The 22,366-nt window shown below is 48.1% G+C and overlaps 1 protein-coding gene across 4 annotated transcripts in view; it reads left to right on the top strand.

Annotated features, from left to right (window-relative positions):
* Window positions 1–22,366, top strand: part of DAPK2 (death associated protein kinase 2) — a 136,289-nt gene that overhangs the window by 81,580 nt on the left and 32,343 nt on the right. For all 4 annotated transcript variants that reach the window (XM_027123258.1, XM_027123260.1, XM_027123257.1 and 1 more), the window contains exons 3-4: window positions 752–973; window positions 9,292–9,430. In XM_027123258.1, coding sequence (XP_026979059.1) covers window positions 752–973; window positions 9,292–9,430 — 361 coding nt within the window. The remainder of the gene's footprint in view (window positions 1–751; window positions 974–9,291; window positions 9,431–22,366) is intronic.

Here is a 22,366-nt window from a genome sequence, read left to right as displayed (position 1 = left end):
ATAGTCTGACTACTTGGCTCATGTCAGGTAATTGAGATTTTTATTTGTTGGGAGGGGTTGGAAACAAAGGTACAAACATGAGACTATAGAGGTGCTTTGTCCCCTCACAATTCCAAATAGATGAATTTGTACTTGCCTCCAGATAAGGGAGGCCCAAACAGAGGATTGTTACTGTTAGTATTTTGACCATGCTGACTATTTTTTGCTTTTTATTCTATTTATTTATTTATTTATTTATGCCGCACCTCACAGCACGTGGGATCTTAGTTCCCCAGCCAAACCTGTGCCCCCTGCAGTGGGAGCATGGAGTCTTAACCACTGGACCACCAGGAACGTCCTGCTTTTCCTTAAAAATCTTTTCATTAAGTAGTATAAACCTCTGGACATTGTGATTTCATCTGGTAGACACAAGACAGGGGTTCTAGCTGAGGCTTTGGAACGATGAGGCTGTGTCATCCAGATCAAACCAGTAGCCTTTCAGGGCCTCAGTGTTCCCATCTGTACACTGGGAGTGACAATACCAACATTCCTTCCTAGTAAAAGGTAAAGGATTCATATGAACAGAAGGGAAGCCCAGTACTTACTCTGTCTCAGTCACTGGTTGATGGCCAGGTGGGGATGCTGGCTGGTGGCATGATTTGTCCTGCCCTGGAAGAATGACTCTGAGTTACTGTGGCCTAGGGGTGACAACCAGGTCACTTCCCCAGTAACCACAGTGATGCCCTCCTTGTGTGGGTCTGTGTCCCCACAGCGGCCAGTTCGCCATCGTGAAGAAGTGCCGAGAGAAGAGCACGGGGCTGGAGTACGCAGCCAAGTTCATCAAGAAACGGCAGAGACAGGCCAGCCGGCGGGGTGTGTGCCGGGAGGAGATCGAGCGGGAGGTGAGCATCCTGCGGCAGGTGCTGCATCCCAACGTCATCACGCTGCACGACGTCTTCGAGAACCGCACTGACGTGGTGCTCATCCTCGAGCTGTGAGTGGGTGCCTGGGACTGGGGGGGCGGGGCAGCAGGGCGCGGGGGAGCTCCAGCCACAGGCCCCAGAGGGAGCAACAACCTGACAGAAGCCCGACCTGGAGGAGATGAAGTCAGTGGGAAGTGGTTTCTTTCATTCACCCCATCCTCCTCCTGAACCCGGGCTTGCTGTGCAGCAGGGACTGAGGGCGAGGGTCTAGGTCTGACTTTCACTGGACCCTGGGGATCAGAGGGAAGAAGTGGGGAGTGCTGGGGTCCTTTCCTGGCTGGTGAGCACGTGGGAGGATGAGGGGGGCAGAGGGTGGAAGGCGGAGCAGGGGGCTGTCAGGGAGAGTCTGTTCTATGAGGAAGGGAAGAACAAACATCCTCCAGGCTCTGCAAAGCCCTTCTCAGCCCTTTCCTGGGAAGAACCCCCCTGCCTCTGTGCTGTGTTTGATGCCTTTATTGTTATCATAGTAACGATTACTTAGAGGGCCCTGATGTAAGCCAAGCGTTTGCTAGGTCCTTCGTGTTGTCTTGTGCAGTCTTCACAGAAGCTGTGTTGAGGGCAGTGTCCCACTTACGCCAAGAGGACTTTGTATTCACTTTGCTGAGAATGTCTGTTACCTCATTTAATCCTCATAACAGTCCTATCCCATGGAGACTCTTATTACCTCCATGTTACAGACAAGAACACTGAGAGGCTGGGTCATTTACAAGATCCTACAACCAGGAAGTGGCGGGGCCAGGACTGGGTCCACGCTGCTTGTGCAGATAGCTATGTGCTTGAGGTGGGATGGCCTTGGGCTGGCCCTGCAGGGGAATCCTTCACAGTCTGGTGGAATTTGGATGGGTGACACCACGACTCCAGGGGTTGGTTGGCCAACTGGTGTCCCTCCTGGAGGTGCCCCCCATGGATTGGGGAGGTGGAGGTGGGCCTCCGGCGGTTAGTAGAGTTTGAGTTGGGCTGTGGCACAAGTTGAAATGGCTGTGTCTAGTCAAGCAGCAAGACCGGGTGTCAAGAATGTTCTGAGCCTCAGAGGCGTGAGGCGTCTGCCAGTTAGCAGAGAAGTGGCAGCATTTGTCTCAGGAATCCCTGACTTTATGACCTGGGGCAAGTCACCTCACCCCTCTGAGCCTCAGCTCTCATCTATAAAGCAGGCAGCCATCCTTAACCTACCTGTGGGTTGGGTGGACCACCTGACATTTGAGACCATTCTAATTTGAGAACTATGCTCTGGTGTTGTCAGCCTATAGATTTATGTAGCAGATGGGCATTTGCATACTTTTGCATTGGATTCTTAAATTATCCATCTCAATGTTTAAGTGCATAGAATTACCCATGCTCTCCCTTTGTCTAACTCCCAATGTCCTCTGTGTTTCTCCCAGGGACCTCTTAGCCAATTGGACCAGTCAGTGTGTACACCTGCCTCACTCAGACAAGCCTGGTGGGTTCCCACAGATGTAGCCAGCCAAGTGGATGGCCTGAGGTGTGGCAAGCCCCAAGACTAAGGGTTCGCACTGGTTCCCAGCAGAGAGTGACAAGCCCACCTTTGCTGAGAAAGCCAGGCCAATTCTTTAAAAGTCTGTTGTCAAAACTTTACAGCAACTAAAAAGGATTACATTCATATGCCTACCACCCAAACACAGCTATTTGTTTCCCTGTGGTTCCTCTCAGTCTTTATCTATTTGCATGCAAGCATTGTACTTGTACAATTTCCTGCTCTACTTTTCCCCCAGTTAACGTAATGCCATGAATAGCTTTTTCCCTTTTAACTGACTATATCATGTTTCATTACATTACATACCTGTATCTCCCTGTTGTTGGACATTTGGTGTTTTAATTTCCAGCTTTTAACCATTACACATTTTACTGCCATAAAACAACTTTCTTCCTGTGTTTTCCCCCTTTTCTTTTGGATTAATTTTTTTAGACAGATCCTCAGGAGTGGGGCAATCGGGCTGACATTTTTAGGGCTCTTGGTATCCTCACTTTCATAGGACAGGTTAACCAGCATCACGTGCAACATGGGAGCGTTTCTTTCTGCCTGCAGCCTTGCCAGCCCTGGGTCATTTGTTTTAAAGCAGGGTTCATTATTGTCTTTTACAGTTATGATACTTTTTTGTCATTTTCACTTTTTTTTTTTTTTTTTTTGCGGTACGCGGGCCTCTCACTGTTGTGGCCTCTCCCGTTCCGGAGCACAGGCTCCGGACGCGCAGGCTCAGCGGCCATGGCTCACGGGCCCAGCCGCTCCGCGGCATGTGGGATCTTCCCGGACCGGGGCACAAACCCATGTCCCCTGCGTCGGCAGGCGGACTCTCAACCACTGCGCCACCAGGGAAGCCCTTTTTTGTCATTTTAATTGGCATTTCTGTCATTGCTGGGGAAGTTGTCTGTTACTCCCTGTTTGTAGAACCCCAGGAGTTGGGGTCTCGGATGCTCTTGAGATGTCCCTGTTTCTCCCAGCAGGCTTCATGGCTAACCAAGAGTTACATGCCCTCTTCTTGTGAGCTGTCACCGCCCGTAACATGAGTTGTCACACTGGTGCTCCTGTGAGCTGCTGTGTTTGTGAACTTCTGTCTGTTCGTAGTTTCTCTGTCTCCTCCTTTACTTTCAAGCTGCCTCATTGTCTCAGGGTGCCTGGCTATGGAGCTAGGGATTGCTAAGACGGTGCCTCAGTCTTGTGTGACCAGGGTCTGTTGAGGAGCACAGGCTCCAGACGCGCAGGCTCAGCGGTCACGGCTCATGGGCCCAGCCGCTCCGCGGCACGTGGGATCCTCCCGGACCAGGGCACGAACCCGTGTCCCCTGCATCGGCAGGCGGACTCCCAACCACTGCGCCACCAGGGAAGCCCTCATGGGCTTTTATGTTTGGACGTGGTGACCTCTGTTGGGCTGCTTAGGAGCCTTTGGCCTCCTGGTCCTCACTGTGCCCTGCTAGGCTAGTAGGTTTGCCTGGTACTTAAACACGGGTGTCAGAGCCCACCTGCTCAATTGATATTTGCAGGGTTTGTGGATGGATCTACCTCTCAGCGCTGTTTAGTGCAGGGCTTCGGCTGAAGTGGCCAGTGCTCAGAGGACATTCCCAACCCTGATTTAAGTCCCCTTCAGCTGTTTTTACCCTGTCCATGATCGCCTGTGCAGCAGCTGTCAGGACTGGTGATGGCAGGGTTGGGAAGGATTGAGTTGTCCATGTAAGTTGACTTCTGTAGGGTGTAAAGAATATTTTCAAACTCTCAGTGGATTAACTCATGCCACATGTGGAGCTGGCTCTGAAAAATGTACGTCTGCCCTGGGAGGGTTGGGCAGCCCTTCCATCCCAGGCCCCTGACCTCTCTGGGGCCTCCCTGACCCCAAGCTGTGGAAAGCAATACAGCGGCGGGAGCATACCAGGGCAGGGCCCGACAGAGCACTCCAAGGTGGTGGCAATGCTTCCCAGGCCTTGAATTGAGTCCAGCTTTCTGGGCCCCAACAGCTCTGGCAGCATCCTTCCCAAATCACTGCCTACACAGGTCATTTGAGCACTCCCTCTGAATGGTTGGTTGCTTTTGAAAGAGTTCTGAAAAGCATTTCTAGCAGCCAGATGAAACTGCAGGGAGGAAGGAGGCAAGGGTCAGATTAGCAGGAAGGCGACTGGTCCTGGGGACACTGGAGGAGAGCAGAGGCTGGCTCTTAGGTTTTGCTTTTCCTCTTTAAGTCAAATTGTTTAGGGGTGTGAGAGGAGAGAAGCTTGGGTAGAGTGGGGATGACTCCATGGCAGAGATCTTGGGGCTGAGAAGCCCTTGGGAGAAACTAGGTTTGGGGGTAGAAACAAAACCCAGGCTCCTTGATGGCCTTGAGAACAGGTGCCTGAGGATTGATGTGAGTGTCCCTGGCCTGGGTGTCCAGGGCTGGGACAGATACCCGGCAGGCTCATCCCACCTTTCCAAGTCTCTGGGGACAATTCTAAGGGTCACCATGGCTGTTCCCCTCTTCGTCCAAAGGAGATCATGTCTCACTCCGTCTGCTGCCCAGATCACACCTTCAAACAGAACAGCTGATTACTGTCCCCCAAAGTCCTCACCCTGCCTGGGCCTTTACATCAGTAATTTTGGGTGACAGAACACATCCACATTATCATGAAGTTCTTTTACATTTACTCAGTGTTCTGTTTAAGGTAGGAAGGGCAGGATATGCCCGAGGTCACAGCCTTGCACCACCCAGCAAGGCTGGAAGTATAAAAACAAGGACTGGGCTAGGTCCTTGTGTTCCTGAGGGACACTGTGGATTTGAAAATTTACAGAAGGCTCTCGACAGGTCTCTTGAAAATGCCAAGACTTCACTTCTGTATGTTACAGAATATTCTGTGCCATGTTGATATTTTAAATGTCTTACTTCTTTCCTTTTTTTTTTTTTTATTCGCCCACCTTCTCTTGAATGTCTTGCACAAGGTGCTGTGGAAGCAAAGGTAATCTAGCTGGGGAGAGAGCCAGCCAGACAGTGGCAGCCCAGTGTGTTAGGGCACGGATGCAGTTGGACAGGGATGGCAGATGACAGCCTAGGGTTTGGGGTGGCTTTGGGTTTTCTTTTTTGCATCAGCACCTCGAGCCTTATCATATGGGTAGAGTGTGGTGAGAGGAACACGTGGTGCACCGGGATTGAGAAGATCTGGATCTAAATCCTGGTTCTGCCACTTACTAGCTGTGTCACCTTGGGCAAGTCACTGCTCTCTTGGGGCCCCAGTTTCCTTGTTTGGGAAACCAGGACAGAAGTTCCATCTACCCCTCAGGGCAGATGTGAGTCTCAAGTGAGAGAACGCTTGGGGAAGTAGCATCACACAGGTGGCGAACTCTAAAAAAACTCAAAACCAAGCCCTCTTCCAGCACTACCACCCCCAACAATGATATGGTGCATGGTACTGGACTGGGGTCTGGGACTTGGACATGGTCTTGACCATGCGCTCTCTTGCTAGGAGACCTTGCATGGCCACTTCCCCTCCTGTGGGCTTGGTTTCCTCATCTGTTACGGAAGAACTTCCAAGTGATGAGGGTTTCTGTGCAGGGGTCACTGAGGGAGAGCGAGGAGTTTGCTTCCCTAGAAGTTTACTGTTAGCCTCTTAGTATGGAGGATTTCAAACATATACAGAAGTAGAGAGAAGGATGTAAGAACCCTCCTAGGCACATCCCCCAGCCTCACATTATCACCATTTTGCCAGTCTTGTTTTACATCAAATCCTACTTCCCCCGACTTCAGCTGTTTGTTGGTGCAGTACTTTAAAGGAAGCCTCAGACATCACGTCATTTTACATACAAACACTTTAGTATGCATCTCTCGTTGACTGCAGTTTTTAAAATGCAGCCACCATGGATTTATCACACCTGACAGAATGATTCAGCCAGCCACGCCCCAGACCACTGAGGCTGTCTACACTCCAGTCCATGGTGATATTCCTGATGGACCCAAAGATACCTTTTTACGGTTGTTTTATTTGAATTAGCATCCAAATGAGGGAAGTCCACATGCTGTGTCTGGTTCTTTTGTTTCCCATGTCTCTTATTCTATGGCAGTTCTCCTTCCCTCCCTTTTAAAATTATTTATTTATTTATCTATCTATCTATTTATTTATTTTTGGCTGCGTTGTGTCTTTGTTGCTGCGCGCAGGCTTTCACTAGTTGTGGTGAGCGGGAGCTACTCTTCGTTGCAGTGCACAGGCTTCTTATTGCGGAGCACGGGCTCTAGGCTTGCGGTTTTCAGTAGTGTGGCTTACGGGCTCTAGAGTGCAGGCTCAGTAGTTGTGGTGCACGGGCTTAGTTGCTCCGTGGCATGTGAGATCTTCTCAGGCCAGGGATCGAACCCATGTCCCCTGCATTGGCAGGCGGATTCTTAGCCACTGTGCCACCAGGGAAGCCCTCCCTCCCTTTTTTGATGCCATTGATTTGTTGGGAGAATTAGGTCATTTGTCCTGTTGATTGTCTCACAATCTGGTTTCGTCTTATCCCTTCCTCATGGTGTTGTTTAACTTGTTCCTCTATGTTCTGTATTTCCTGAAACCTATAGTTAGACCTAAACAAGACACCCTTCCTATTTGTGATGTTCAGTAGAAATATAGTGCAAACCACATATGCAGTGGAAATGCCAGATTTTCCAGCAGCCATATTGAATAAGAAGTAAAAAGACCTAGATAAATTAGGGGTTTTTTTTGTTGTTGTTGTTGTTTTTGCGTTACGCGGGCCTCTCACTGTTGTGGCCTCTCCCGTTGCGGAGCACAGGCTCCAGACGCACAGGCTCAGCGGCCATGGCTCAGCGACCATGGCCCAGCCGCTTCGCGGCATGTGGGATCTTCCCGGACCGGGGCACGAACCCATGTCCTCTGCATCGGCAGGCGGACTCTCAACCACTGCGCCACCAGGGAAGCCCCGGAAATTAGTTTTAATAATATTTTTTATTTAACTCAGTATATACAAAATATTATCCTTTGAACATGTAATCACTGTAAAACTTATTAATGAGATAGTTTACATTCTTTTTCTCATCCTGTGTCTTCAAAACCCAGTGTGTATCTTACACTTACAGCACATTTCAGTTCATTTGCAATGCAATGGTTAGAGTGCAATCCTGCCAAAAAAATAAAGTTGTATTTAAAGGAAAATATTTTACACCACTTCAGTTTTTGAATTAAAATGAATTAAAATTTAAAAGTCAGTTCCTCAGTTGCATTGGCCGTATTTCAAATCCTCACTAGCCGTATGTGACTAGTGGCTGCTATATTGGACAGCATATAGAGAGAATATTTCCATCACTGCAGAGTTCTGTCAATAGCACTGAACAAGAGGCCTAAGCAGGTTTAGGTTCCGTTTTTTAAGTTGCAGTACTTTGTAGGTGTTGCTGTATACTTCCTATTGTATGACATTGTGTTCAGTTGTTCTGTTTTTCATGATGCTAAGATTGATGAGTGGGTCTGTGTATGCTTCTGGACACTTTTAAAGAAAGGAAAAAAGATTTTGAGGCTCTTTATTTAGGATGGACTAGGTGGCAGGGAGTAAATGAGTCCCAAAACTGGGACAGAAGCCATTCTGGCCATATGAAAGTCATTTGAGGACAGTCCTTGATATAGTGGTTGGGACTCATTCTGCCTGGGTTTGAATCCTGATTCTACCACTTACAGGCTGTTTGACCTTGGGCAAGTGACTTAACCTCTCTGAGCCTCTGTCTCTTCAACTGTGAAATAGGAAACTAATAGTATTGTACTTTAGCTCATAGGGTATTGTGATGATTAAATGAGATAATGTACAAAAAGTATACATTATGCACAGAGTAAGTATTCAGTGAATATTAATTACCATTACTATGTTGCTGTTATTATAAAAATACAGGTTCTGAGGCCTTGCTGCTAGAGAATCAATTTGGTAGGGTCAGTGGTGGGACCCGGAAATCTGCATTTTAAACAGGTTTTCCAGGTGATCCTGAGTTCCTGGACTCTCTGGCCCAGATCCCTTACTGAGATCTTTTCCTGGGGTGACCCTTGGCTATGTTGCAGCTCCAGAGAAGCACGTGTTGGCTGGACACTCCAGCATCTGTCAGAGGCCAAACAAGCCCAGCAGGACTGCCAGATTTAGCAACTAAAAATCTCCCATTTTATCTGGCAACCGTAAATCCCCAATTCAGATAAAACTGTAAACTAGTCTTTTTGCTCCATGGGTCTCTCTATTCCTGCCACATCAAACATAGGCTGCAGGAGCATAGAATGTGAGGACAAAAGCAGTATTTTAGAGTTTTTAGAGATGAATGTAATTAATGGGTCTTGATGTTTAAGTTAGGGACATGTCTTTGAAGAGGTCATCTTTTATAAGATGAAAGAAAGGGGCTTTGGGAACCATCTTGATCAGTCTGCTCATTTTGCAGGTGAGGAAACTGAGGCCTGACTGGAGGGGGCAGGGGAGTGAGTTGTCCAAAGCCAGTAGCAGGGCTGGACTGGAACCTAAGTCTCCAGTTTCTGTCCCAGCATATGTTCCTCTTTGTCATCCCACAGCACTTGTTTCTGTCCTCTGTCACTTGAGTCATATGGTGGGGAGGGGTAGCACCTAGGATAACAAGGGACCTGGGCCTAGAGTGTGAGCAGAGACCCTTCTGGTGACACCCTAAGGGTGGTTCCTGCCCTTGTGATCCAAAGGGAGGAACATAGCAAGTAGAAATAGAAGGAAAGTCAGTCCCTGGGCTGGCTGGATAGAGCCCCAGAGATGAGTGAGGGGATTCTGCTAAGCACGGTGCCTGGAGACAGGGTCAGGGGTTACACCCATGGGCTTGGGCTCAGGACACACAGGACTGACTGGGCCTGGGCCCTCCTTACTGGTGTCTTGCAGAGTGTCCGGAGGAGAGCTCTTCGACTTCCTGGCCCAGAAGGAGTCCCTGAGTGAGGAGGAGGCCACCAGCTTCATTAAGCAGATCCTGGAAGGGGTGAACTACCTTCATGCCAAGAAAATTGCTCACTTTGATCTCAAGGTCAGTGGGGTGGGGGGGGGGAAAGGGAAAAGAATCAGGTTAGGAAGAATGGGCCCAGTCTCTCCTAATGTCATTGCCAGGAGGGGTCAGCGCCCACTAGGCCTTCCTCCCTCATCTTACAGTTGAAAACTCTGAGCTCCTGGGAAAGAAATGATGCCACAGGAGTGTCCCCCTCCTGAGTTTCATTTCTCAGATAAGGTTTTTTTCACATAGGGGCTGATGGCAAGAAGCTTCTGAATCAGACCACTGGCACCTTATCTCTTTCAGGAAATACATAGGGTGTAGTTTTTAAATAAGTAAGCCAATGACAGGAAACTTGAAACCAAACCCATTTCACAAGACTGAACTTTTCAGTAACCAAGAGCTAACTCCTGAGCGGGCAGAGCTAGACGCATTCAGATGAATACTGCTGAGGTTGCCTGGCTCTCTGGACCCAGCACAGTGTCCAGCATCCTTTGACCAGAGGTTATAAATCTTAGAGCCCAGTGACCACTGGCTGTACTCCCCCACTCTGCCCCTTACTGTGGCCATAAAACTGATTCCAGGGGCCACTGATCATTTGTGGTAACTGGTATTCAGGGTCGAGAAAGTTCACCGTGACCACACAGGACTTCACAAAGCAAGAGTGTAGTCAGAGTAGAAGGATCAGTTCCCACAGTAGCTGAGCTCAGTTGCATAGGCTGATGAGCCTTTACAGTCACCGGAAGCATAAAGATCCCCCAACCTGTAATCAGAGGGACCCATTTATTGGGGAGGAGACCCACTGATTTTTTTTTTTTTTCTTTTTTTGGCTGCATTGGGTCTTTGTTGCTGCTTGCGGGCTTTCTCTAGTTGCGGTGAGCGGGGGCTACTCTTCGTTGTGATGCACAGGCTTCTCACTGCAGTGTCTTTTCTTGTGGCGGAGCACGAGCTCTAGGCACACAGGCTTCAGTAGTTGTGGCGTGCAGCCTCAGTAGTTGTGGTGCATGGGCTTAGTTGCTCTGCAGCATGTGGGATCTTCCCAGAACAGGGATCAAACCCGTGTTCCCTGCATTGGCAGGTGGATTCCTAACCACTGCACCACCAGGGAAGTCCGACCCACTGATTTTTCTATCCAGAAATTCCTTTTGTGTTTCAAGCATTGTGCTGGGTGCCTGGGTATTGCTATAGGTACAAAATCAACTGAGGCCTTGTTTGAGCTTAGTTCCTCTTTTCCAGGAACTTGTGCAGGAATCATAAAAGAGAGATCAACAACTCTAAGGGCTGTGATAGAGGGAAGTACTGGGGGGCTGGGAGTCTAAATGAGAAGCCATCTAAGTCAGACTGGAGTATCCGAGAGGGGCTTCCTGGAAGAGGTGGTATTTGAATTGAGTTTTGAAGGACTGCCAGGAGTTATCAGAGGGGACGGGCCTTCTAAGGAAGTGAGGCCAGCAGGTACATGGTCCTGAAATAACACAATGCATTCAGGATAGTACAGACAAAGGGTGAATGTGCTGAATGGAGAAGCCAGGAGGAGAGCAGGAGGCAGACACAGGCCATGGGAGCTAAGCCAGGGCGGTTGAACTTTACACTGAGAGATATGGGCCAGATGAGCAGGCAGGTGAGGCGAGCAGATGTGTGTTTCAGAAAGAGCCCTCCGGCTGGGAGCACGGATAGAATGGGGACAGTAATCTGGGTGGGATGTGGCAAGTGCCAAACTAATTTGAGGAGGGGATAGAGTCAAGACCTTTTATAGAGGTTGCTCTGAGGATTGATTAGGTACCTAACTAGATGTGGGACATGAGGGGGAAGGCAGAGTCCAGGATGACACCCAAGCTCTGGCTGGCAGGGCTGGCCCAGAGAGGGTATGGCGTCTTGTGGTCTCAGAGGCTACATCAGGGTGTGGGCTCACGTCCCGTACAGGGATCCCACCCCAGCTCTTACTGTGCCCGGTGGGGTGACCTGCTGTGAGTCTCCCCTCCTTAGGCCAGATTGTGGCAGTATTTTGAATTCCTCCTATAGAAGACATCTTGCAGAGTCTCGCACAGGTGTCACGGGGTAAAAGTCAGGGTCACTGAGGAGTGTGTGGCCTGGGCAGGGCTTTGGACCTCAGGGTATTCACACACCAAGCAGGAAACGGGCTACCTGGATCGCACGTGTGTCTCCTGCCTGATAATGCTATGGGTAGTTGACTTATTTTCTCTGTCTTTGCTGGCTCCAGGAGGCTGGCCTCCGAATGGCCTCCTTTGTCTTTTCTCTCATGGGGCTGGTAGAGGCAGGCGTGTGGAGTCCACAGGCCCCGATGACTAGAGCATGTCCATGCTGTACGGTTGGCTTCTATGGCAGCTTGCTGAAGTGGGGGGAGTTGTAGCCCGGTCAGGGCTTCACCCTCACTCTACCGTGTACCAGGAAACAACTGAACCTCGGCTTTTCAGCTTTAACACAAATGATAATGCTTACCTGTCAGAGTTGTAAAACTGAGAGAGAAGCAGCATCAAGTTCTGGATACCAGATAGGTCCTCTGTAACAGTAGCTTCCCAGAACAGAGGAAAAGAAAACACACCTCCTGTTACATAGACTAGGAAAACGAAGCCTGCTAGTGCAATTCTAAATGGCCCAGCAGAGAGCTGAGATTGGTTGCTAGGTGGGGCTACTGGTGGGCGATCTTGTCTGGCTCCTGGGCTCAATCTGGACGTTTTCCACAACCTGGAGACGGTCTGGGTTTCCCCTGGATGCAGGTAGGTTGAGGATACTGCTGACCCCTACCCTGCCTTGTATCCTTAGAGGGGTATGGACAAGAAGCCTGCTGACTCCCCTACCCGTGGGTCCCTTGGCCCAGGCCCAGCTGGGCAACTTCAGAAGTGATGAGTAGCTGGAACTCAGTGGGATCACCTCGTGATTGACTAGACACTTCCTGGAGCCAGCATGTGGGTCTGTGTTCCCCTTGGCTGGAACTTCCTGCCAACTGGAGGGATCATGCAGAAGGTCCAGCTGGTAGCTTAGAGGGGACTTCTTGGTTCCATGTTGTTTCCCACCATATGAAATTCATTTTATATGAATACATTTCTCTTCCGGATTCTCCTTCTCCACGAGGGACCTCTGCTTTCCCCTCCTCTTGTATTCTGTTACTCCTTGCCAAGTGAGTCAGGCTCGCTTGGCTGCCCCATGAGCACAGCCACCATTGTTATCTCCATGCCCCTGCTCATGACCTGTTCTCCACGCTCACCTTCCAGCCGGAAGGAGCAGGTGATGGCGGAGGATCAGCTCTCTGGCCTGCCTTTGAAATAGGAATGACCTCTCCTCCTGTGTCAACCATTGTGCTGGAATGGTAAGGCTCTATCCCTGCTTATGACACACTCCCAACCTTGTGGCAGAGAGCAAGTGAATGGAAAAATTAATGTACAATAAACAGCCTTGGTTGAAACAATCATGGCATGCTGTTGCCCAGAAATCTGTGGCAGACCCTTGTCACCCATAGAATAAAAGAACCCCTTCTCAGCATGGGGTTTCTTAAACTGTTTTAAATGTTAAAATGTTTAAACATTTTAAAAATGTTTCTTAAACATTAAGGTCTTTCTTAAACTGCCTGAGCCCTGATTCTGGCCTCATCTACCTTTCCCCACTTGAAAACACTAGCCCCAGGCACCAGGATGACAGATACATGTCCTGGCCCCTCTTCTCTGTTCATGCTGTTCAAATCCAGGAAGCTGCTCGTCTTCCTTTTCTCTGCCTATGGACTTCCTGCTCATCCTCCAGGCCCAGCAGAAATGCTATTTCCTGGGGTAAGCAAGCCTTTCCCACGCCTGCCAAAGCATAACTGAGAACCAACCTGCTTCCCTGCTTATCTTGCCCCTTGTATAGACTTCCACTGACAGCATTTATCACCGAATTCTCAGTTCTCTCCGGGCATCACTTTCTTCTCTTGTCTCTAGCGCAGTGCCTGACATATGAGTTACTCATCGTTGAATGAATGAGTGAATGAAGGAATGAATGGTTTAGTAAGACAAATGCACACATGGATATCATCTGGAAAATGCAAAAGAGGTGGCAGGCAGATTTCAATTCAGTGACGTGTCATTTATTGAGGGACTATTGTACACCAAGGGGTAGAGTGACAAGCATCAATAAGATATGGTTGGTACCTGCCTTCCAAGGGTCCACCACCTACGGGGAGATGGCTGCAGTGAGACTGGTGCCGAGGCCATCTAAAATAAAATCTACCCATGACACTCACTAAGAAACACTCACTTCCGAGGGGTAACCTCTCTGCCTCAGCAGAATGAATACCATCCCAGTGTGTGGTGTAAATTCACCACAGACAGGCCCGCTGGTGTGGGTAGGTAGAGGGGGTGCAGGTAGATGATGTGTTTATATAAATGGACGTGACACTGCGACTGACTGCCCCTCATCCTGGGTATCATTCAACGTGCCGTCTGGAGGATGGATACAAGGAAATGGGGCTCAGCACCACCCAGGGACCTCACCCTAGTACGTGACCCCACACAAATAAAGTCCTTGTAGAGGCTGTGTTTGTGTGGTTTTCTGTTTGTTTTGGATTTGGGAGTTTCCCCTCTGAGTATGGGTGTGTCTCCCCTACCTTCCCCAAATCCAACTTGAGAATTCAGAAATGGAAGGTGACCCTCAGGTCTAACTGGTATTTTAAGCAAAAAGAACACACCATGAGAATTGAATGAAATTGTATGCAAGCCAGGAACCCAGAACTCTGAGGGGACTTTTTGATTTATGTAAACAGTGTTAAGAAGAGTGAATTCCTGAGCAAGATACTCCAAAAATCCAAATCCCTCTGTGTCCCGATCATCCTTTGAGTTGTTTGTATGTTCATGATGCAATGGGGTCTGCTCACCAAGCTTTCATAAGGATGATACTAATGATACTTTAATGTACGTTGTACTTTCTAGAATACAGCATGCATATACATCCCTTCTCTCATTTGATCCTCACAGCCACCCACTGAGGTACAAGGTATTGTCACTTTTTTACACATAAAGCAATTGAGATTCAGAGAGGTTAAGTTACTTGTCCAAGACCACACAGGTAGTAAATGATAGGGCTGGCACTTGAACTTAGCCAGTGAGGAGACACTAAGCGCAGCTGAGTATCACCAGCTTTTATTTCACCAGATTCTAACAGTATGGATTTCTTACTGGCTTGCGTCATGCCTTTTACACATAGTTAATCCGAAGGTTTATACTGTGCCATAAATTTATCCTTTGCACAGTTAATTTCTCATCTGGTTACCTGATTTTTTCTTTCTAATACGTTATTCCTCATAGTTAAAAAATTAATTTGTATTCTATTAATTGCTATAAAATGTGCATGCATTTGAAAGTAGATCTTACAAGAATGAGATGCTTTCCATACCAAAAGCTTGGAACATGAAATAGAGGTGAGACTTGGCAGTTTTGACTGTCAAGATAGGTTCGGGTGAGATTGTAAAAGTTTAGTGCAGAAGTTTGTATAGGCAGTCACAGCCATAGAAGACTTTTACCCTCAACATTTTTTATTATGAAAAGATTTCAAAATGTCTGAAGAAATTAGAAGAACCATACAATGAACACCATTATGCCCTCCTCCTGCATTCAACATTTGGCCACATTTGCTTTACCTCTTTCTCTCTTTAAAAAAGAAAAAAAAAATTTACATTTATATAAAAAGCATTTTATATATATATATACACACACACACGTGCATATGTGTGATTTTGAAAATTAAAAATAATATCTAATAAAAATTTAAAAGTATTAAAATGTATGTAATTTATTAAAATTATGGTATTATTGGAAAGAAAATTGTAGCTATCTTGACACTTCACTCTAAACGCTTCAATAAGCATCTCTCAAGATTAAGTTCAGTCTCCTACCAACCCACAGTACCATTATCACACTTAAGAAAATTAACAATAATTTGTGGAAGACCTTTAATTGGTAAAAAAAACATTATTCTATTTCTTATTTAGAAAGAAAATTCTCCTGTCAGTGGAGAGAGAATGGATGGGAGAGAGTAGGCCAGTTGGAGGTAATGATAAGACTGTGGGAAAGAGATGAACCGAAGGTACCCCATAAACTTTTCTTAAAAAATGAAGTCGATGGTCGTTTATGCTATTATAAAAAGTAACAAAATACAGAAACATACAAAGAAGTTACCTGCAGACTCTCTACTCCAAAATAATCATTATTAACATTTGTTATATTTTCTCCAGCTTTGTGTGAACAGGGTGTGTTTGTGTGTGTGTGTGCACATGCATGAGTGTGTGCGTGCGTGCGTGTGTGTGTGTGTTAAGGTGTTATAACTATACTACTTCTACAATTTCCTCTCCTGCTTTTTTCACTCTACATTCTAACCCAAGCAGGCCACATGGGCTCTGTAGTGATTTACGTTGCTGTTGAGGCTTTTATACAGGTCTTTCTGATTTCCTTACCCTCTTGGCATGTTCTGAGGGTGGACCCTGTTTCCTGTTCCTCATACCCAAAGCTTAGCTTATGCCCCAGCCTCAGTATGTGCCCCGTGGGCTCTTCATCTCAGCTCCATGCATGAGCATGGAGGGATGCATCCTGGCTGCTTCATCAACTACTGCAGGGCCACCCTAGGGTGACCCGAGGAGAAGTGAAATGAGGACACAGAGCTCCTAAATGATTGAGGGAAGGAACAAAATGTGGCAAAAATTAAACTATGGAGAGCCGTAATTGAAAGAGTTGAACTATAGCAGTAAATGTGTGAATTGGGAGCATTAAACCAACAAGCTGCTTTTTATGAGATACAGCAGGAGGCCACATGGGAAGTGGAAAGAGGAGAAGATTGTGGGTCAAGCCTGCATTTAAGTCTCACCTCTGCTAGGTAGGGTTGGGGAGGTCATGGCTCTGACCTTTCCTGGCCTTGAAAATGGAGATAATATTGCCCCTCACTTCCTCACCCAGGAATGGAGTGAGGGGCCAGGGGGAGATCAGTGTTTCTGAAAGGTCCCTGTAAACTCTAAGACTCCTTCCAAGTGCTGGCTGTGAATTTTAACTAGCCTCCCTATGAGGCCACATTTCTCCCTATTCCTCTCTTTCCTCCAAAGGGATTCAGAAAGGGAGGTGGGCATGGAAGCACCCAAAGGGGTAATGAATAAGGTGGTGCTTTCCTACCACCAGGCTGGGCAGATTCCCAACGTGGCAGGACACTGTGTGAGGTTGATATGGCTTGGAGTGAATATCATGATCCCTATTTTACAGATGAGGAAACAAAGACAAAAAAGCCGTGCCCTCCTCCTCTTTTGTCCTTACTACCTTTGCCATCACCATTAGGTGCTCAGAGTCTCTTTGCTACTTCCAGCTGCCCACGGCCCTCCACTCTGGGCCCCTGCCCAGGCCTGGCCTCCACCGAAGTATCATGTGTTCAAATAGTACCTTTTAGGTTCCATTCACATCTCTACCATTAGCCCTCCCCATGCAGCTGATCTCAGTAGGAGTGAAAGAACCTGATTCTGGAAGTGGTAAAGGGTGGTGGAAAGGTATCTTGGCATGAAAAAACCTGGGTGAAAACCTAGCTGCACCACTTCTTAGTCATGTGGCCTTGAATAAGTTAATTAACTTCTCTGACCCTCAGTTTCCTCATCTGGGAAGCACAGACAGTAACTTAGTCTACTCAGATTCTGTGCAGTGGTGTTCTGGTACTAGCTGGATCTCCACTGAACAAATATATGTACACACACACTAAATTATTATAAAGTCTACTGATATAAAGGTTTATAATGTAATTTACAAGTAATAAAATATATAATACTTTTATTTTGTAAATTTCACAAAAATAAATTGATTCTTGTAGAGCACTTTCCTTGGTTTTTGCTGACGTCTTGTATCAATACCAACCTATGGATGCAATAGACAAATGAGTGTAGTTCCAACAGGATTGTTCGTTGATATTATTGTTTATGTTAACAAATAAGGTGAAAATGAAGCAATGAAGACGTGTGTTGGAACTTTACTTGTTTGCCAGTGACATGAGTGACTTCTTTGCTGAATTGGATAATGGTTTCTGAATATTGAAAAATATTTCTTCAATTTTCTCTGCTAGCACAAAATAATGGCTATAGACACGACACCCTTATAAGTTTAATCTCTGTTATTAAGTGATTTTCTGCAGCACTTCCTAAGTCTAGGATCAAGAAATCAAGTCCTGATTTGTAGTGTCTGTGGATTTCTGTGGTGTAAATACACCCACTGGGGCCAATTTCAAGGCACCAACTTGATGACACTGACTAGAGCTAGGAAGAGGGGTGCAGTAACATACCATGATGAAGTATTTCCCCCATTCAGAGATAAAAAGGCATTAAATAACCTCAAGAACATAGAAAATAATAAAATATAATAGAAATAAAGAAATAAAATATAATAGAAATTTATACTTCCTAATAGAAATTAGGAAGTAATACGTTTTAAAAAATTTATTTATTTATTTGGTTGCGTGGGGTCTTAGTTGCGGCAGGCGGGCTCCTTAGTTGTGGCGTGCATGTGGGATCTAGTTCCCTGACCAGGGATCGAACCCCGGCCCCCTGCATTGGGAGCGTGGAGTCTTATCCACTGCGCCACCAAGGAAGTTCTGGAAGTAATAAGTTTTAAGTATTTTAAATATAATTTAATTAAATATGTTTCTATAATTTAATTTTTAATATTAAAATAATATTCTTACATAGCTCAGTTTAACAACTGGCTTACAACATTCTTGCAAATTTAACAGCAGGCTCTCATGAGCCGGTAGGCACCAGCTTTAGCCCACCCCCAGCTCTCTGAGACTCTGTTGGTGAAAGCATTTTGTAAACAGGACAGTGCTACCTGCAGGCCAGCTGTGGTGGTGGCAGCAGTGGTGTAACAATAATAATGGCAGCCAGCATTTACTGAGGCTGTAGTAAATGTGCAGGCTCTTCTCTGAGTGCTCTGCATGCGTTTACTCCTTTTATCCACATGACGACCCTATGAGGGAGGGAGGTTCCATGGTCGTGGCCATTTTATAGAAAGGGGAGGTTGCTCAGGGGCTCCTAGGTTTTCTTGTGCCTCCTCAGAACCCCTTACCATATTAACATTTCCCGTTTCGCAGATGAGGGACCAAGGATCAGAGAGGTGAATGACTTGCCGAGGTCACACAGCTAGCCTGGGGCAGAAGCAGGGTTCAACCCAAGTCTGGGGACTTCCCTGGTGGCACAGTGGTTAAGAATCCACCTGCCAATGCAGGGGACACAGGTTCGAGCCCTGGTCCGGGAAGATCCCACGCGCTGCGGAGCAGCTAAGCCCGTGCGCCACAACTACTGAGCCCGTGTGCCACAACTACTGAGCCCACGTGCCACAACTACTGAAGCCCGCACGCCTAGAGCCCATGCTCCGCAACAAGAGAAGCCACTGCAATGAGAAACCCGCACACCGCAATGAAGAGTAGCCCCCACTCACTGCAACTGGAGAAAGCCTGCGCGTAGCAACAAAGACCCAACTCAGCCAAAAATAAATAAATAACTAAATAAGTTTATTTATTTATTAAAAAAAACCAAGTCTGTCCAATGAGAGGCCCCTCTTTAGTGCTGGTTCCCCAAACACTGGGCGCTATATGATTTTGACTTTCTTGCAGAACTTGCTTTAGAAAACCAATTCTGGAGCCTCACTCCTGGTGGGTTGATTTAATTGCTTTGGTATTTTTAACACAGTCCCCAGGGGATTCCAATGGGTAACTAGCTCAGATGGGCCCCAAAGCACAGCTTGGGGCTCAGAGTGCCTGGATTCAGGCCCAGGTTCCTCACTGGTTAAATGGAGGCTCCGACCATCCACAGCTTGGCGGCTGTGAGGAATAAGGTGATGTGTGGGGAGAGCCCAAGGCAAATGCTGGTTGTCGTGTGGCACAGACCAGAGAGCCAGCATTGCTGATTGGCCCAAGGCTGAAACCCAGTGGTCCTAGAATGACCTTGAAAGTGAATTTTTATTTCCCTCCCTCTACCCAATAAGAGCACAGAGACAGTAGGTAGTGGTTTTCCCTGACTTTACCAGGCAGGGCTTCTAGAACCATGCAGCAGCCTCCCATAGAGAAGCAGGCCGTGAGTGAATGTCCGGAAGCTGTGGTTTAACAAATCCAGTGCAACTGGGTTGGGGCCCTTCCCTAAGATGTGCGTTTTCTAGGAAAAACATGGAGCTGGAGGGACTTCCCTGCTGGTCCAGTGGTTAAGAATCCACCTTCCAATGCAGGTTACAAGGGTTCGATCCCTGGCCGGGGAACTAAGAATCCACATGCCGCGGGGCAACTAAGCCTGCGCGCCTCAACTAGAGAGCCTGCATGCCGCAAACTACAGAGCCCACGTGCTCTGGAGCTGGCGCGCCACAACTACAGAGCGCTGAAACTAGAGAGAAACCCACGCCGCAACGAAGAGCCCAAGCATTCTGGAGCTTGCGCACTGCAACAAAGATCCCATGTGCCACAACTAAGACCTGATGCAGCCCCCCCCCCCAAAAAAAGAGGAACGCATCAGTTAAAAAAAAGAAAGAAAGAAAAACATGGAGCTGGACCAGCAAGCTGGTGAGTTACCAGAGCTGAGATGGAAATGCCAACTTTGCCAACCGGCTGGGGTGATCTAAGTGGGCACCCTTACATCAGCTAGAGGAAGCAAGGCAACATGGGAGAGGAGAGAGCACACAGGCATCTTGGGCAAGCGTTTAACCTCTCTGAGCCTTGACTTCTTCATCTGTAAAATGGGGTGATGACGGTACCTACCTCAGAGAGTGAGAATCAAATAAGAGGTGTGTAAACGCTTCGTAAACTAAGTGCTGTAGGTTTTGCTATGTGTGAAACTTCAGATTGGGTGCCTTTGGAAACACAGGAAGAGCAGGCCCTGCCCTCAGCAAGTGTGCAGTCTAGTGGGGGAGGCAAGACTAACACATAAAGATCTTGGCAGTGCTTGGTGCTGCAGGTCAAGATTGCTGCACGAGTGTGGAGCTGGGAGAAAGAAGGAGGGCTGGGCTGGGTATTCAGATGATGCTTCCTGGAGAAGATAACATTTTGACTGGGCCTGGAAAGATGGGTAAGAGTTCAATAGGCAGATGATAAAGACCTCTGGAGAGGAGCGGCAAGATCAGGAAAATAAGCACAGAGATGATGACAACGGCTACAGGCCACTTTATATGCCTTGTTTGCTCCTCTTAGTAACCCTCTCGAGGTAGGTTTTATTGTTACCCCTAATTTACAAGTGAGAAGCCTGAGGCCGAGAGAGGTTAAGTAACTTGCCTGGTGTCAGACTGCTGGTAAATGGCAAAACTGGGATTTGAACCCAGGTTCTAAGGCTCTTAGTCATTGTCTACGTTGACTCCCTAAATGCAGGTTGTGCAAGAGACACACATATGACTGCGCCGATTCTTTCATTCCTTTACCTGGTAAACCGTTCCTGAGCACCTACTACATTGCAGCCCCTCTTGGGTGCGAGGGATGGAAAAGAGAGGCAAAGCCCCTGTCCTCCCCTGTGGGGCCTCAGGTTAGTGGGGAGAGGACATGTAAGGGAGTAGTTGTAGTGCAGTTGGTTCTCTGCCAGAGGTATGTCCGTGTACCTTGCCGGCCCTTGGGTAGAAACAACTAGCTGTGTGTATTGACGGGGAGGGGGTCACAGAAGATGTTCCAGTGGGGAAGTGCTGGAGCTGGGTGATGAGAGGGGAGGAAGCCTGTCAGGAAGGCATTCCAGCAGAGTGAACTGCAGGTTGGGGTGCGGGTGATGAAGGTCCGCTGGCATGCAGCAGAGGGTGTGCTGTCCAGAGGTGGGAGGGCCTTGAATGTTGATGAAGGTGGACGTTGGGCCCGGGCCGCACTGGAGCCTGGTGGGGAAGGGCTGCCTGTGGTCTCATCTACAGTGTGCTGGGGGGGTGGGTGGGGAGAATTTGCTTCAGCACCATGGAAACCTGCCCACAGAGCCCTGGCAGCATGCAGCCCTGCTTTCTCAGGTTGCCCAGCACTTGCTAAATAACCTGGGACTGTGCTTGACATTTCCAGGGAAGGTTCCTAGACAGCTTCCTTGTCCCCACAGCACAGGCCTGGCTGGGCTCCAGCTCTGCTGAGCTGGGCAGCCTCACCTGGTGATGGGCAGGCGGTGCAGGCACCTGGAGAGGGCACTAGGCCGAGGGTCAGCAGACTTGGGCTCTGCTCTTTGCTTGGTATCCTTGGCAGTTTCTTGACCTCTCTGGGCAGCTCTGCAGCATGAAGGAACTAACGGTCTCTGAGGTCCCTTGCAGCCCCAACATTGTGAGTCTGGGGGGAGAAACGGGATGGGGGGAGGCAAGCAGAAGATGAGTGGGGGAGGAGGCAGGTCTGTGAAGGGCAGGTTGTTCAGATTCAGCAGGGTTTCAGTAAACTTCCCGGGGATGACTGTTGTTACTGCTGCATCCCTGAAAGGAGAGAGCAAACATAGCCACCCTGCTCTGAAATCTCCTTGGGCACCGCTCCTTACATGGACCATCTCCCTGAATTCTCAGGACACTGTATGCCTTGGTAGGTGTTCCCATTTTGCAGATGGGGAAACCAAGGCTCCAGGAGGTCCAATGACTTTGCCCAGGTTTCTCTGTGAGAGGTAGAGGTGGAATCTGAACCCAGGCGTGACTCTAAGCTCTGGTCTTTGGCACCTCACTTCATAGATCCCCTGAGGCTGCCTTCATCCTGCAGGGGCTCTTAGACATGCTGTACCAGGCCAGTAGGGATCACCCGACAAGGGTCCCCCCTGGAGGATCAGCTTCCAGATGACCATAGTAGGTGCCTCAGGCCAGATCCACTGGGCTGCTGAAGGGCACATTGGCCCACAGCTGTCTGCCTGATGGGCTGAGTTGGTGGCTTTATTTTAACAGGTGGGGAAAATTTCACCTCCTGGTGGCTACGCCATGGGCCCAGGGCTCCACAGTGGCAGCATCTATGGAAATGTGATCCCTTCCTCCAGCTGTGCTTTGGAGGTGACGTCAGGTGTGTGGGTGA

The sequence above is a fragment of the Aethalodelphis obliquidens genome, unplaced genomic scaffold, assembly GCF_003676395.1.
Source record: "Aethalodelphis obliquidens isolate GAN/ISIS:26980383/991018 unplaced genomic scaffold, ASM367639v1 scaffold26, whole genome shotgun sequence".
Lineage (NCBI taxonomy): Eukaryota > Metazoa > Chordata > Mammalia > Artiodactyla > Delphinidae > Aethalodelphis > Aethalodelphis obliquidens.
The sequence above is the reverse complement of the archived record's forward strand: the minus strand, read 5'-3'. Positions and strand labels throughout refer to the sequence as shown.